Below are 17,971 nucleotides of genomic sequence, written 5' to 3' on the forward strand. Positions count from 1 at the left end.
AGTGAGACGTGATGCTTTAGCAAGATGCTTGGCTGTTCATAGTAAGAAGTTTTTTAGTGTTCTATGTGTTTGATAGACTTCTCAGACCATGTTGCCACAAGCCTGTAGTTGCGCTTGGTGTAGGAGGCATTGGTGTAGGATAAGAGATGTGAGAATGAATGCAGATACCTACCATGTGTGGAGAGGTCTGAACAGTTTATTCCAACTGCCTGTGGTCTTCTGAGGTATGTAGAAGAGTAGCCCATAGGAAATGTTTTATTGCAGCCAGCTGTGGTTTATTCGGTTGACCCAGGGAGAGCAGGGAGAACCCCAAGGAATGGGTATAAGATGGTCAGTCACCATATATGCTCTAGATCCATTGTGGAGGGAATGGAGGAGCAATTATTGACAGCCAGCCATAGTACAGAACTTGATGAGTCCACCCATTTGCAGCAGAAATCAACCCACACTAATAGGTATTATACAACCAATCATATGATGTAATGATAGTGTGTCTTGAAGTGAGAGAATAGCACTCCAAGGGATGGTTGGGTTGAGGTTGAGCAACCACTGTCAACGGTAATTGATGGGAGGTAGAACAACTTACACTACATGTCGGCCACTGTTCTAACAAATCACTGGTAGTTCAAGAATATATTTCATTTCAAGTGATCCCTACACAGGCTGAAATCTGCAGCCTATGCCATCTAAAGGATAGCCTATGAAGAGTGGATAGCATACAGAATGCCTCTACATGAAGCGGGACATCATGCTGGTGGTCAGATCTTCATGAGGTGATTGCAAGGGTTGTTACAGCACCTCAGGAAAAGCTGAGCTCAGTAGGGCTTATAGTACAACCATAGATGTCCTTCAGAAGCACCATTTAATCAACCATCTGCAGTTCTGGGTGCTGGTTAGGTGTAGTCATTTTGGAACGAGCCAGTTTCACTCCTGCCTTACTAAATTCCAGGAGATTTTGAATGAGTCTTTTCTATAGGCGTTCCAGAACTAAGCTGCGTAGCTGCTTGCACTGTGAAGGTGATCCTAATAATGTCTCTTGCCTCATAGGCAAGGAGTATTTGCTGTCGTGCCAGCCAGGTGGTGTTTTCTTCTATGAATATCTTTTAAGCTTTAATGGACAAATGCGATCCCTTCGCTACTGATGGCCGTATGAGTGATGCACATGTTCTTGAAGGCTGAATATGTAACAAAAGAAAGTTGATGAAGTGCTTCTTGGGCATGTGGGAGATAGTCATGTAGAATTTGTCTTGCTGTAGCGTTCTGGATGCTTTGTAACTGTTGCTGTAATGAGACCAACATTCTCTGGAGGTTGAGTTTCTGCATAGTATATTTATGACCTAACAAGAAGTTATTTTAGAATGATATATGTAAGAACTGTCCTTTTTGGTTCAATGGTGTTGATTTTTCTTGTGGTTTGGTTTACTTTGGGCGCTAGAGAGTGGCTGGAATATAAGAGCTCTGATTTTTCTTCTTCTGTTAATGCATTTGCCTGTATACTAAGTTCTTAGAGCCAGACTGATGAAGGATGATTTATTATTCTATTCTACACAAGTCCGGACCTATGTTTTGGATGAGCTATGTTAGTCAAGATGTGTTGGTTAGTTTCCCGAGGACAATGCCGTAGCCTTGCTCTGTGAGAATCCCTGACATTTTAGAGTTCTAATTTGATCAGAATCTCTTTGATCTAGTTGCATCATATCAGGTTGATGGCCTTTATATCATCTGAAAGGTGGGCTGGGGCACTCATTGAAGAGTGGAAGTGATTGTTCCTTAAAATTTGCACTCAATCCCCCCCCCCTCCCCCCCCCCCCCCTTATTGAAACCCTCCTACCCCCCCAAAAAAAGAAGCACAGCAATAATAAGAATCTGGCCGTGGTGAGATGACGCTTATTCCTGTTCCAGGTAACGGTATTTCACTTTATACCAAGCTTCTGTATTGTTCCTCAAAGGGAGTAGTGGGGAGTGTGTCAAGTATAGGGGACGGAATCAGTTAGATGTGAAACAACAGTATTACTATTCACTGATTTTGAAGTGTTCCACATGCAGATCAAGTCAGATTTGTTGCCTCTCCCAGAACAGAGCCCTGTATGTTGACCTGACAGAATGCTTTCTTCAAGAAAGTCCCAGATCTGAGAGAATACTGCTGTTTTTCGTAGAAACTGTCCATTTGGTATGGATATGTAGCCGGCTAGGTATTGTAGATCAAGGCAATTCTTAGGAATGGCCATATGTAAGCTCTCTTGTTCTGAGGACAAGGTGCTTGATGGTATGGATTTGTTGGCGACGCTCATCGCTGGGTTGTGACAGCCATAGATCAGAAGTTCTTGAAGGTTTGTGGCGGGCAGGGATCTAAAAGTGAGCCCTCTGGTTACTGGCTTTGAATGCATAGTAGAATTCCAAGGCTTAAAGTTGCTCAAAGGAAACTGCATCTGTGCTGGTCGTTGTCGTCCACTGTCTCTTGGTCTTGTGGGATGGGTTCCTGGCATGTTGGTTAGGTGAAGTTGTAGCATATTATCTTTTGCCACAAAGGGTCTGTTTATAAGTAGCCCACTAAATTGTAATTCTTGTGTTAACACCGGTGTGTGCAGAGATTGCGTTTACAAGTGGTTCCCTTTTGATTGCATTCTCTAATTACCAGGTGTGTTAAAGTGCACATACTTAGTTACATTTCTCCAGGTCAGCCTTGCTGGAATCTAGCTACGGAAAAAAGGCTCTATATTTAACAGGACATGTGGATTTTGGTGCATTAGCACAAACCTGCATGTTGATCCTCCAAAAAGTCACAAGAGGGGATAATTCTTGCTTCCAATGAATTGTAAACACGTGTTTTTTTGTTTTAATTAATTAATGTATTATTGAATGAATTGGTCTACTTGTAATGGGGCCCAAAGTGGTATGTGATGAAGTTACTGAAGTCTTAAATTGTCCTTGTGTTTGTATTTTATGGTCTGTGGAATTCAGAATTCTAGGTTTGTCCTGCAGTGTTACTTGTACTGTACTTTACATTAATTTGTGTAGCTTTATTGCTTTCCAAATGTAGAATTTTAGAGTCTTTGGAATCTGATTTTGAAAGGCGCAGTTTTGTATTTCATTAATTGACGTTGAAGGGCTGCCATTCCTTTATTGATCCAAGGCATTTTTTTGTCATTGCTTAAGGTCTGTTAATGTTTTGAGAGGGATACGATTAAAGCTTTTGGAACGCCGTTTGTTCAGGTGATTGACAGCTTTTTCATTTGGTTGGATGGTGAGTCGAAACACAAGAGGGCCAGAGGGAGACCAGCCGGAGAGAGCTTCCCAACAATAACACTATATAATACAAAATAACTCCTGGGTCTGTGGAAACTAGTTCAAGAGCGGGTAGAGAAGTGTAACCTAGTCAGTGTCGAGTATTCCTTTTGAAGGATGAATTCCCTCACCCGCCAAATGTGGCATGCTTCACCGTGACTAGCTATCACGGTATGAGGAGGTTCCCTATGATGAAGTACGCCACCTTTGGTGGGTGAGGGAATTCGTCCTTTAAAAGGAATACTCCTCATTGACTAGGTTACAGTACCCCACATGCTCTTTAACTGGTTTCCATAGACCCAGACGTTATTTTGTGTTATATGGGTGGTGAGTCAGCCAAAAAGTGAAATTCTAAATTCCATGAGGTCATGAGTGTTACAGTGCTTGTGGGTATGTGTGAAATTTACCATTATGGTAGCATGTGGTCATGAGGGAGTTTGAGGAGGAAAGATAAGCTAGTCATTCCTCCATATGGTATATTTGTTTCTGGCGATTGTGAGGAGTCCAAGCGTTGCAAATTGTCTGTCATATGGGAAGCTGTGTTTTTATCCCCAGTAACTAGTTGAGAGAAGGTAAGTGTTTTTGGCTGTGATAAAGAAAGTAAGTGAAAGTAAATATTTGGTTTGTACTAGATGTAGGAGATGCTGATAATGTTGGAGATAACTTCTAAGAAGGCATTTGTGAAAGCTCTAGTTAAATATTTCCAACATTTAGATTTGTGTCATTGTGACAGAACAACTTGATTTTTGTATTTCCTCCCCCACTTCCTCCCAAGAGTCTTTTTGAAAAAACATTTTCCTGAAGCTTCCTCTAGCTTCGAAGTCATATAGACACTGAACTGAAAATGAAGTTTCTTGGATGACATCTACCTTCTTGATCATATAATGTGGAAACTTGAGAACCTTGCTAATGGGTGTTTAATACAATTCTGCCATATGCTGTCTATTTTGTGTTTTAATGATCCTGCCCTTTGCGAATTAAGAGTTTTTTACAGCAAGTATTCCTAAGTGGGGATATTGATTTGAACAATATTTATAAAGTGCAGCAAATACCCATAGGTATCAAGGCGATTATAATCCCACTAATCCGAACCAGCCAGGAAGAAAATTATCTGACTTGTAAAATGAGCAAAGTGATCTCCCAATAAGGTAAAGAGCCAGGTCTTTAAGGCTTTTCTGAAGAGAGAATACAATTTGATCAGATGATGAGGAAGCAAGTTCCACAGATTTGCTGCTGAGACTCAGAAAGCTCTGCCTCCCCATCTTGTTTCCGTACCGAGAGGAGGGATGAATGGAAAGATTTTCTTCAGCATTCTGATGATCTTGAAACAAGTTGACGTGCGATTGGCATGCCGGTCCAGTGAAAGCTCACTGTTTAGGATCACACCTAGATTCTTTGCTTTTTCAGTTGGAACTGGCACGATTCCTAGTGTATCGGGCCACCAGTTATTGTTCCAGATAGAGGTGTGTGTTTCAAAGAGCAACACCTCCGTCTTCTCCTCATTAAGCTCCAGGTAGTCTTTTTTTTTCTATCCACCATGCTACTACTGTCATACAGTGGTTGAAATTATCTGTGGTAGTCGCTGTATCCTTAGAAATCGACACAATGATTTGGGTGTCATCAACATACGGGACCCCTTGTAGCCCATAGAAACTTATAATCCTGGCAAGTGGGGAGGCGTAAGGGTTTAAAAAAAAAAAACATAGGGCTCAAAGATGAGCTCAGTGGCATCCCACATGGAAGGGAGAATGGGTCCACTTGAAAGTGTTTCACCATCATCCTTTGGGATCTATCCTTAAGGAAGGAGGGCAGTAGATTAAAAACCCTGTTTGTGATACTCAATTCCCGTAGATGTTCAATCAGCAGGGGTGGGAAGACATCATCAAAGGCCGTGGACAGATCCAACAGGATAAGTTGTGCCGTGCCCTGCATCCACTAGCTGCCTAATACAGTCCACCCAAACTGTGACATGCCCAGCCAACTCTGTTTTTCCACAAATGCCATCAAGTGGCAAATGGGATGTTTCTCCAAGATCTTAGCTGGGACTGAGAGAAGAAATCTGGTGGTCGTTTTTAAGGCCATTAGGGTCCAGGTTGGGCTTCCTGAGAAGCGGCTTCACTACTGCTTCCTTCTACAACTGAGGGTAGCACCCAGATAAGATGGCTTTATTCACCATAGATGAAAATAGGTGCGCTACCAAGCTGACTACTATATGCAAAGTTTTTGGTGCGCATGGTTCAATGGGGGAGCCCGACTTGATTTTAAAGTGCTCTAACTGGACTTTAATCCATAAGTATGCTGTTTCTAATACAGCTCTAAAGGCCTTCAATGATGGTGCCATAAGTGTGTGGATAGGATACAAAATCCACTATTTATTTTCCACAAATATCAGTTTGCATAAAAGTAATACTTTGTCTTAGAAAGCTGGGTTTCTATTTGGATGACGTTTAATATTCAGTCACTCTGGGACTTGAAATTGAATCTAGGTAGTGAGTACTATCAAGCATATAATGCAGGTCAGAAGTGATCTGATGTCAAACACTTGACAGACTTGTATACTAAGAAGGAAGTGACTCAGAATCTGTAGAAGAGCTTTGCTTATGGCTTTGGCCTGAGATCTACTGAAAAGAAACGCCTATATTTGTGATTCATTGTCAAATTGACCGCAGATATTTTTGGTTACTAGTCTGATTCTCTGTATTGAATTGTTCCTCAACTAAAATCTAATTTTAAAACTAAATTGACCAACTTTCATCACTTATCTTTATTAAATGAATGTAAACCATTAAATCAATGAATTGGTCGAAGTTTTAAGATGTTATGCACAAAGTGGTGCTTCAGTGGATGAAATTGTTGCACCATGTAACATGCTTATTAAAATGTGACTACAGTTTACAGACTGCAACAACTTCATACACTCTGGACAAAATAATCAATAATGAAAGCTGTTTTAATGAATTGCATTTCCCTAATGCGTTGCTGTATATTGATAATTGTGAATTTAGTCCCACCAGAATATATGAGGTCGAAGAATATGGAAAAAGGTTCCAGATGGAACATATTTCGGAATCTGCGATATATGTTGGCACTGGGAATCCCGTAACAGACCAGCAGCAGTCGCTTTATAGACTGCCACCTCATTTAGTTGCAGGCTTTTCTTAAACTTATGCACAATACTGGAAAGGTTAGGACAAATTTACCTACAATTAATTGGAATTGAATGTTACCGGAAACAACCTTTTCAGTCCAGAGGTGTCACATCTACAGCGCCTATTCAACAAATATAAGCAAGCTACGAGTATCCATATTCAACTCATCGTACTACTCCTAGACCCAATCACATAATTTAAACTTGTAGAGGTGTATATAAAAATCATTCTTGCATACCATCAGTTTTTTTCCTTGCCCCAGCATAAAGAATGTATACTTCTGGGTTGTAAGATGCATTATTTGTATCTATGATTGTTGTATGCTCAAACTGGGTTTTATGATGATGCCAGCATTGAGCTATATTTTAGTTTGTGCAGTATGTTGCATGTGGTAGTACTGGGAACCCAGTGCACTATACAACGTGCAATGCTTGCTGTCTTAGTCTCATTTTTTTTTTTTTTTTTTCTCTTTTTCATTTTGTTCTTGCAGCACATTCTAGATGTAGTAAGCATTTCTAAACAACATAGAACCAGATGAAGTATCCCATAAATGTAAAACATTTAAGTTTCATCAAAGGAATCCTCCTCTCTGTAGGACACTTATGATCCAACCACTAAGCAGTATGGATTTTGTTTGCCTTTTAGGAACCATTTGAAGATGGTTTTGCGAATGGTGAAGATGGTACACCAACTGGGGAAGCAGTAACGAACAATGTTGCTGATGGCAAAGGAGCAGTCAAGTTTGGATGGATTAAAGGTGTCCTGGTAAGAAATCCTGTTGTTACTAACCTTCCAGTCTTCACAAATGTAAAACATATTTTTTTATTACCTGTTAAACATGAATATCCAGACCTTTGTTAGAAGATAATTTTCACCTGGTAGACGATTATAGAACAGATTTATAAATCCACCTCCACTACTAAGCTGTTTTCTTTCTCTTGTAATCTTTGACCTGTCTTTCGGAGTCAATTAAGTGTTAATGGAGTGGTGTTTGAGACGACAATTGCCATTGGCTTGTTATTTAGCATACACATACCTCTTTCCTTTTTACAATTGCCTTTCTTGATTAAATAAGTCATTGTGGTTTCTTCATTTTGTGCTCCTGCCATCTGATCAAAGTAGTGCTCATGCATTTTAACATTATCAGTCTGTAAGCCCATTGTGAAATAACGCCTAAAATAAAACTGAATGCGGGATGTTGAATAATAAAGTAGTAATGTTGAGTAGCATTACATTTCTAATTTTTTACCACTTTATTCAATTACGCAATGTTGAAGGGAAACCCAGTAATTAACATCTGTGATACTTGAAGTGTCTTGTAAACCGTGAAAGATGATTCTTCTCTTCCCTCCATCAAACCCCTCCCAACACCGCAGTCTGACTCCCTGAATCCTGGTTCTTAGGTGTAGGATGCATATAGCTAACCATGTTAAGACAGTTCGTTAGTATAAGCCTGTCTGGTCCTTTTTATTGGTGCACAATCCTTGTGTCAGTTTTTTTTCATTCTCCCTACGACACTGGTTTCCCAGAATAAGTAGAGCTTTCTGCATCAAATGATGGATCTCTTGCTGTTTTGATGTTGGGCTCTCTATTAAGTGAAGACTTTGGTGGTTCTGTCCCATCATCTTCGAGCCATTCTGGACACCGTGACGGGAAAGACTTCAACCCACTTGTTCTTGGTATCTTCAGTTATGCTTTTCCATCATGGCTTAATAATTCCAAAGGGTCTTCTGGACAAGTTATTTCAGGTACATGCCTCTAGAGGTGTCTTTCTTAGAACGGTTTTCTCTGCACTGGTGCCAGGAGACGTCCCTAAATCTCCACAAGATTACTATCTTGACAGTGCTGAAATTTGATCTAGAATAATTGCTTATCTGGTTCTTATCTGCTTGGAGTATTCTATCTCGTGGTCTCTAAATAATTGGACTGTTTAAAGGCAGGGGAAAATCTGCCTTGTACACCATGAGTGTTTTTTTTTTTAAATATTTTTTTTATAATTGATTCCCATTCTTGAACCATAGCATATAACCAGGCTGAGATTTCTCTGTAAGCTATACACTTTTTTTTAAATTATTATTATTATTATAATTTTTTTTTTTTTTGTACAACCCATCTTTTTCTCTGGTTTGTTTTCACCTCCTCCATTTGGAAAATGTTATATCTTTCCTATTGCCATGTTCTGTGGTGCTTGGGTGTGGTGAATAGGAGTCTGAAAATTGAAAAATGTTTCACCCCAGTAAAACATGCAAGATAAAAGATCTTGATCGCCTGTGCTTGCCCACATATACTGATATAGATATATATAAAATCTATCTTTCTATCTCGGTACTATGAAATATGCAAGAAGTTTTCCAATATAAGCCTCAAAGATTGAGAGAAGAGTAGATGTTCACATTCTGATGTATCACAGTAAACACCATTACTTTCCATTTTATGTCCAGCAACCAGCTCTACCTTTGGACCTTAAATCTGCACCTCTGTGTTTAGCAGATTTGGAATTCAAATCTACCTTACTTGGGCAATTCTCTAAAGCGCTTCATCCATGCCAAAGGCAAATGAGGCCGCTTGTAACACTGCCCTCCATGTAAGAGAAAAATTAAGGAACTACCACACTGTTATATGCCTATAACAGCTAGGTCTTACACGAAGTATGGACCAAGTCAAACTTTCACATGTTCAAATAGTCATTTTCCTGGTTGCAGAAAATTCCACTGAAGAGGTAAACGTTTACCTGCCCATGGACAGACGTGTGAAGTAACCTTGCGTATGTCCATTCATAGCTGTACAGTAAGACCATTTAGAACCCTTATCGAATGTGTTCTGCTTCTCCTGTGCTGGCTTGTAGTTATTTGGATGGGCTATGTGCAAGAGGAGCTAGTAAGCACAGTGGTGAAAAGTATCTGCACAATGGGATGATGGAGTGCAAGTCACACTGACTCAAGGAGGCACTACATTGGTGACGAGAAGCTGCACTTACATGTCATTTTATCCATTACCATCAACATGTCTCTGTAAGGGTGGGAGTGCCCACCTTCAAGAGTTGTCTACATGCCGTACTTCCTTGTTAACCCCCACCCCTCATCACTGTTTTGAAGTTTAGGGCAGAGTATTTATTCTTCGTGCATAAGGGTGCAACAGTCGGAGTGCCTGTTGACGACAAAGTAAGTATTTTCTAAGTCTGTAAACCAGGAGGCATGAGGTGTACCCCCTTTTTCTTGAGCAAATTGCAGAACACATATCTAAAGTACCTGACTCTGCAACGAGCTTGTGGCCTCTTAGCTCTGCTTAGGATTCCTGTCATGAGTGGGTGAAAGACAAAAGTCTGGTTCCAACAGTAGGGTACCCATGTCCTACATATGTTGAAATGACCACAGAATGCAAAAGATCCACTTTGCACCAGCTGGCGGAAGACAAACCGAAAAGCATTTTTGATTCCATGGTTCAGTATAGCCTGTGTTTTGGCTTTCTGCCCATCAGTCGGTTTTCAACCTTCATCTGAAAACCTAGAGAGCTGCAAGATGATTTTGATAACTTTGACCTTCACGAAACCGCTCATCTGATCAACCTTTGGAAAATGTGTATCAAGCCTATTATGTTAGTCACCCACAGATCTGTTGATTAGTGACAGAGGCCAGATTCAACACCATGACCACACATTCCTAAAGCTGACCGCTTGGTTACTCATGACTTGCTTAGTTTTCTTGATTATCCCAGATAGATATGCATTGAGAGAGGACAAGACAAACTTCTGTGTTGAAGTGAATGAAATTTTGTCTTGCCACATATAGCAAGTTATGACCGTTTATTGCAGAAGATGAAAAAACTTTCCCTCTGCCTCTTGTATCTGGCAAAGTCAAACCTCACATACTCAAGTTCAGTCCACCCTGTAGTGATTTATTGCTATAAAGGGGACCTTGCATTGTGGTCATTTCTCGTGATAAAGGGGAACCCAACAGGTAACTACTGTGCTCTTACAGAATCATCCAAGAATTCATGGTTGGTTACTGTGGAAAAAGGTTTCCAAATACCCAATCCACAGTATTTTAGCTGAACATTCTGAGACCTCTGATTATGCTACCCTGTTTGCAAATTTACATAACGGTAAACACGATATTATTGTAATGGAAAAATCCCTTGCTAGCAATTAATTAGATTAGATGGATTAATTAAATACAGGGCTTTACAGAACCATGTTTAAGTACCTACAGTGGCATTTGAACAACTACACTAAATAAACAACTCATTCTGGAGCTCCTTGTAAGTTTACATTGAATGAGCAGTCATGGTGACCACTTTACCTGCTTTCAGACGCTTCCAGTTAACCGGTCACTCGAAGCCAGGCATACTGCCAAGTCTCTTAAGCAATTAAATGCATTGACTTCCATGAGAAGAGGCCTTGGCAGTCGGCACCAGCTAAAGAGTCCAATGAATGAATGAATGAATCAAGCTAGTGATTCATTTTAAAGAAGTACAGAGTCTCTGTTTTAGTACATCACATAGAGGTTAGGTTTGTGTACAGGAGAAGTATTGCTAGGATTTATTGCTCATTCTTTCCACAAGTTCAATATATAGGATCCAATGATTATTTCACTGAACTATGGGCAAGATGTGCGATAGTGTAGTTAGCCTTTCATTCCAGAAGAGGCCTATGAAAGAAATGCACTGGGCCAAAATGTGTCATCCTTAATATGGAGGCAAAATGAGAGCCCAAGAAAAGCCTATTCCACACTGTACCAAATGAGAATTGTGTTCACGTATAACAGTCTCCCATTGTTGCAACATACAAAAAGGGCACCACAAAAATGCCTGCTTTAAAATGATGCAATTTTCTATCATATAAATATGTACTGGCTGCATTAACTCTTCAATATGTTTGACTTGGTCAAACAAAATTTCTATTTGGTGCATATACTTTTTGAGCCAAGAAAATAGGATGAATGATTATTTCTGCCTACTGAGTGGTGTGTACGAGGTCAAAAATTAAATTGGGTCTTTTATAGAGTTAAAAGGATCCATGTCTGACGTGGTTTTCCTTCAATGCTTGGACATTTTTTCCTTTGACAAAATAAACTTTCTACTTGTAAATTTTCTGAAGCACGATGAAGCTATTGTTGCCCATGGAAATCCCAACAAAGAATTGCATCAAAGCTGGTAATTGCTTATCAAATCACTGCCTGCAGCAATCATTTGGTATTTACAGGAAATGGTTGGGGCATGTTTCACCAGAGAAATGCCACCAGTGGAAGGGTCGCTATCAGTGAGGCTCTTGGACATCTGCAAGGCCACAGTATGGAGGTAATGCATGGGTTCACATGGCCCTAGTGTTGGAATAGCCAGACCAAATTCTCACCAGCTGTAATGATAAATTGCAGTTAATTTGAAACTTGCATACTTCTTGCTCTTAATCTACATAATGTTTGATGGGTTTAAGCTAAGCTCGTGAATCTATGAAACATCCAGTGGTGAAGCAAAAAAATAATTTCCTATAATTCAAGATCTCCAGTCTTGACACTTTTCACAAATTTTCATGCAACCCTGTCCCTTCATCCTTTATACTACTTGAATTAAAATCTGGGTTGAATACCTCTAGAGAGCTAGAATACAAAGACGTCTGTCCTCATTGGTTTTCTCATGGGTCGGGAAATGGTATCCCATTATTTTGTTAAGATGCCAATACCTATTTCCCTCCTATTTCTTAGTCGTATGGTTGGCTGTTAATCTGCTAATGGATAAGGCTTATTGTGGAATAAGAATGGATATATACAGATTCTCGTGCTTGAAATAATAATATTGTTCAGTATAAATCGGGAGCTGCAGTCTGGAGCGGTACTCCTCTTAATTGGAGCATTTCCTTTCCAGGAGCTGCTTCGGATTTGTTCTGGACATCTGTACAGAAGAATAGCTGGGGGGACAGTGGGGGAATTAAATTATGATGATGACTCGACATTAATTCTCTAAACCTCCATTGCTGGCAATAGCAAGGCCTCTCTCTACTTCTGTTTTGGTTTCTTTCTCTGTTGTCTTTGTGCTTCCCCCTTGACCTCACCCGCTCATTACGACTGCTTGATTTCAAACATGTTAGTCCATGGGCAACCTCGAATAGCCTGCAATTCAAGTTTCTATTGGAACAAGGAAAGGCTCACGTAGGCATCCCTATTTGAGGATGTAGTTACTATTTTTTTCAGTGTTCTTCATTGGGTTGTAACTGATTTCATGAATCTTAGACCATGTGGTCTAGTTTATCTCATCTGATGCCAAATCTAGTATCAAACAGTGATCGTACAGATCGGATTTGAACACTTATTTGCAAATAAAGGTGTTAACATGTATGCATTGCTGCAAAATGCCGTGTTAAATGCCTTTTTCATTAGCAAGTTCTCTTTAATTCTCCCCATTCCTGGAATCCTGTTGGAAGACACCATCTTGTCATTTAATCTTTGTCCTTACACCAGTCTCTTCGCACTGATGACATCCAAGAGGGTCTTCCTTACTGTGGTCATGGTAGCCAGGTGGATTATTAAACTGCAGTTGCTAATCTCTGATTAGCCATAAACTGCGCTTCACCAAGATGGTCCTCCTCCTTTTTTTTTTTTTTCCCCCCGAAGGTTGTGAATTAAAAATGTAACTTAAAGTATGCCTTCTAATCTTCTGAAGGTGGGATGGTAAGTGGTTCAGTACAGTCACTGAGATAGTTAATTCAACTTCATTTCCTCTCTGTCACAACGGAGTGCATCAAAAATGGCCTCTGGGAGTCCAGCCTGCGTTACATGTAAATAAATGAACGTTTTTATAGAGAGTTATACCTGCCAAGCAAAGTTTCACAGGTGAAGTCTAGATAATTATGCACGCTAAAAATAACCCTTCACTTCACATTTTGAAAGTGAACTGAGTGAGATGCTGGGTGTTGCCAGTTTGCTCTGTGCAAATTGATTTAAATAATACAAATGGTTGGGTATTGCAGCAGTTGGATAAAACTGAGCCAGCTGGAAACTAACTTCTAGTTTTAAAGCCTTCCTTCTAACATTTATTTCAGTTTGAATGATTGGCCACTTGTCAAAACGGTGAGTAACATTGACTTGTTAACGAGTGACTCTCATTGAAAGTGCGAGAGTAGGTTTTTGTTTTATATTTTTAGTGACACTGGCAGACATACTCTGGTTATATCATAAAGACTTTATGTTGTGTTTTCAAATTCAAATTGACATGCATTTTTCTGGATTGACTTGCTCTTTTTGAAAATGTTGAAAAACTCCCACCATTACCCCTTGACCTGACTACTGGGAGAGTCCAGTTAATATGGAAAGATTGTTATGAATGTACATTTCAAGTACAAGCACTCTTCTTTTGATGGTCTGGGCCTGACAGTTATGTGGGCATCGCCAGAGAGGCTTTGGCTGCCTACATATATTGGGAGCCAGGAGAACATGTCTTGTTTGTGTAGACGTTTTGTGCTTTCACACAAACGTAACTGCTGTCCACGCAGTAGTGATCATTGTATTTATTTAACCAGCTGCCTAAGCTTGAACCTTTCACATGCACTCCTGGCATTTAGAATGCTATTAAAGTGTTGTAGATACCGAGATAATTTATGTTGTATTTCTCTGGCTGCTGCACAGATGGAAGGAATGCTTTTATTATCTACATGGATTTTTCTTTCTTGCTTATCCTTAGAACTGTCACCTGACCTTTTAACCTGCATCCATATTATTCGACAGTTCGGTGCGTCCACACAAGTGCATATCTGTTGCCATACTATTTACTTTGTATGTTTATCATTACTATACACCATTCCTTTTAAGCCAGACCTATTGACATTGCCAATGCCTGTGTTAAAATCTGCATCAAGTAAATTAAAAGAGCAGCGCTTTCAATTTCGTATTGTTGAACTGATTCAAGGTTTTTTGTGTCATGCATAGTTGCTCTTGTTTCTAGAACTTTTCTTGGGCACAGTATTGTTTCTTTGATTTCACTGTTGTTTCTGGTGCTAGACTACTCAGACACCTGCATGGCTGCTCCGCTTATCTGGCCACCATAATATGCATTTGTGACCCTACTTTGAGTCGCCATCAGAATACCTCCAATCTACTGCCAGTAGATCTACGAGAAATCTTTCACTTCTCATATCGGTTGAGATGATATAGGTTGTGGCTAATTTGCAGCGTCATTGCTTACAGCCTACCAAATGCGATACCAAACGCATTTCTCAGTATCTATTGAACTTGCGATAACTTACTCTTGTTGGTTTGAATATACTAACTATTAAAAATTCTATAAAATAGTGGCCTAGTGTACTCTGCACTCCATTTCTCTCGCAGCTTGTTATGGATTTTCTTTTACACACTGAATACAAATGTTCATTCCCTATGTGCTGCCCATGTGATACACTGATCATACGGTCTTACCAGTCATTTTCTATCTCCTCCTTTATTTTGTTGCAAAGTAGAATTCAAGATGTTATTTTTTTCAAAGCTACTTGTTGAATATGCTGATTTTGTTTATCATTGAGATCATTACTTCCTCTTTCCTAATGTCTTTCCCAACTCGTTCTTGATCTTGTAATGTTTTATATGTGTGACGCTCTGTGTCTTGGTGGATAGGGTCTTGTATTAATCTTTTCCTCCCTCGCCTCCCCTCCCCCAGGTACGATGCATGTTAAATATTTGGGGTGTGATGCTCTTCATCAGAATGTCATGGATTGTTGGACAAGCGGGGATAGGTAGGTGTAATAATATTTTGCACTGTCTTTGCAGTTAAATAAGCAAATATTTTTACTTTCAAGCTACCCATGCTGTTTGACGTGTATGGACAGTGATCAGTAGTGTGTCGAAATACGAAAATTCCAAATGAGCAAATCACTGTGGCAAAATCTGTTGCTTTGTTGGATATTGTTAGTTCTCTTGTATTAGCTAAAAGTGACTTTCCATGTTGATTGATTGTCCTGTTTGCTTTTGTTATTTGAACTTGCAAGTGTCTGTGTTGTTCTAATGAAGTAGCAGTAAAACATTTTCCTTTTTTCCCTCCAAGGGCTGTCAATTGTAGTTATTGCAATGGCCACTGTTGTGACGACTATCACAGGATTGTCTACGTCGGCGATCGCGACCAATGGGTTTGTAAGAGGAGGTACTACATTTTTTGATACTATAATTACCACTTGATGTACTCGTAGCCAATAACTTGGGAGTTGAGTTGGTCACAAATCAGGGTAAACTTGTTGATTTGCATGTGTGTTAATTATCTATCAAACTTATCATTGAGTGCCTTAACGGGTAGAATAATCCTCAGCTTCCTGCAGTGTATGTCTAATTGATAATTTTGAACTGCCACACATGACGTGGCATAACTGGTTAGCTTCTTTAATAAAAAGGGAGGAATGTCCTCCTAAACCACTTTTGAGGAACCAGAAGGATAATTACATTACTTGTAGCCTGTGCAGCTGTCAAAGACCTGCTCTGCAGTCTCCTGCCAATTGGTGTTGTGCGTAGACGTTTTCAAGTTTATCATTGAAGACTTTTTCAGTCTCAATGACTCGTAACGCCTTCCACAGTGTACCAGGACAAATATTCTGCCATCTGCTTTGGACATTCCATCTTGGGACCATTTACAATCTGTCTCTTTAGTTTCAGTTGCAGTGTATCTTGCTCTGTTGTCAGAAGAATCATCGAGAGGGGAGAGGTTACATTGATAACACCTGCAACACAGTTCTGAAGTGCATCAGAGCACTTAGTTCCAGGACTTTGTATCTAGAATGAATTTCAGGTTAGTGGGTATGGAGATTACACCTTTCTAGTTCTGCCCAATGTTTAGCACCAGATAACCTTGATCAAACCTACACTGGGTCTGCAGCATCTGCCTGTCCCTCAAAGCATGAGGAGTTAACCTACTCTCCTTTCCAGGTGTTCAATAACAAAAGACACTTGTGTATCGCTGAGAACACCACTGGCTTCCTTACAAGCTGCAGCGTGAAGACCCCACTGATCTGCCTGTTGCAGTGGGTGCCAAAGAAATCAGCAAACTATTTCAAGGCCGAAGATCCGTCCGGTATACCTGATGCACAGAAAGAACGAAGTCCCGTGGTCCTCCCTTCCGAGGTCTCCGTCACTGGGGAGCAGCTTTCAGGCCATCAAGAGACCTCCGGGCCAGGAAAATGACTGTCCAGATCTACCATTCCTCGAGGATCAACATCAAAAGAAGACTTGTGGCGATACTAAGTGAGTTTGCCATCGAGGCATGACCTTTGGGCTTGGTTTGTGGCACTGATCCCTCTTGGCATTGAGAGACCCTTTCAACTCTGGAAAAGCATTGGCCAAAGGGCTCCAAGCCGCATCAGCCGACACACTCGACCCAGAGTCTCCAATTGCCCACCTTTGGAATCTCAATCTACCCTGATGATGACTTCAAAAAGACCTCGCTGTTTAAGTCTAGTGAGCCGTTCAGTGCCAGTGAGTTCCCAGAGGTACTTGATGTAAGGTGGATTAGAATATGTATTAACCTTCCAGGGGTAGAGATCCTCTATCAGACACCATTATAGGAGTTTCCCACACCACTGCTAAGACCTACTAATATAAGGAGGTTGACTTTTGAAGAGCAGATATCGAAGGAGTTTCAATTCTGTCCAGTTACAAGGAGAAACAAGGACAAGCCTACCAGCCCTTTACCACACCCTCCTCCACTTATGCCCCAGCCCCCATCTCAAGCACTTACATCACTCTCACCAACATCTTTTTAGGAGTCTGTGCATTTGAATCACACTGGTTAAGAACAGGGGAGTGCCTGTGACCATCGGGCCCTTGTTGTGACCCAAACCTACCTATGCATGTGGCCGGTACATGGGAGGATTTTAATGTGAGCCCACAAGAGAACAATAATTTGGAGTTATGTTTTATCAAAGGATCCTCTTCCCCACCCCAAGCAACACAAAGGTTTATCATGCAGTGCTACACAGGGCAGTGGACCACCACAAAGTAGAGCTATATCTGGTACTAGAGGAGAGCAGTCAAAACTTTCAAAAACTGAACACCTGATGAAAATTACCATTGGGAAAATTCAGGGAGCCAGTGAAGACTCCAGTGGCTACCTTGAGTGAGCAGAAGTATAAACCTTCCTAGTGTGGGCTTCTGTTGTTGAATGGGCATGTAAAACTGGGCTTTCTGGTTGTACATATGGCCGTCAAGAGGGCTTACAGCCAGGCCTCGGAGACTCCCCTCCTTCTAACTATAAAAGTAAAAAGATAGATGCCACAAGCAAGAGTGTCACTTTAGAGGTAGAAGGCAGAACAGAAAGGAGGTAAAGAACTAGTGGCAGAGGGCAAGAGCATGTCGTTTCTGATGGGGAACATCTCTTTGGCCCGCAGTTAGACAAGATATTGGAAAAGATTAAAATAGATACCCACACTGTAACGCTGGTTGGGGAGTGGGGAAAGTAGGGGTGGAGAAAGTGGGGTGTTGGGTTAGCACTAGCCTAAATGACCTGGCATTGGGCTATTCAGTCACACTCCGCTCCTAGTGGATCCGCAGCCTGGAGTGGGCAAAGATTTTGTG

General features: G+C 40.6%; 1 protein-coding gene across 1 annotated transcript in view; it reads left to right on the top strand.

Annotated features, from left to right (window-relative positions):
* SLC12A2 (solute carrier family 12 member 2) overlaps positions 1–17,971 on the top strand; it is a 409,553-nt gene that overhangs the window by 105,481 nt on the left and 286,101 nt on the right. The window contains exons 2-4 of the mRNA XM_069227287.1: positions 7,080–7,199; positions 15,075–15,150; positions 15,459–15,554. Coding sequence (XP_069083388.1) covers positions 7,080–7,199; positions 15,075–15,150; positions 15,459–15,554 — 292 coding nt within the window. The remainder of the gene's footprint in view (positions 1–7,079; positions 7,200–15,074; positions 15,151–15,458; positions 15,555–17,971) is intronic.

Source organism: Pleurodeles waltl, chromosome 1_1, assembly GCF_031143425.1.
Source record: "Pleurodeles waltl isolate 20211129_DDA chromosome 1_1, aPleWal1.hap1.20221129, whole genome shotgun sequence".
Classification (NCBI taxonomy): Eukaryota; Metazoa; Chordata; class Amphibia; order Caudata; family Salamandridae; genus Pleurodeles; species Pleurodeles waltl.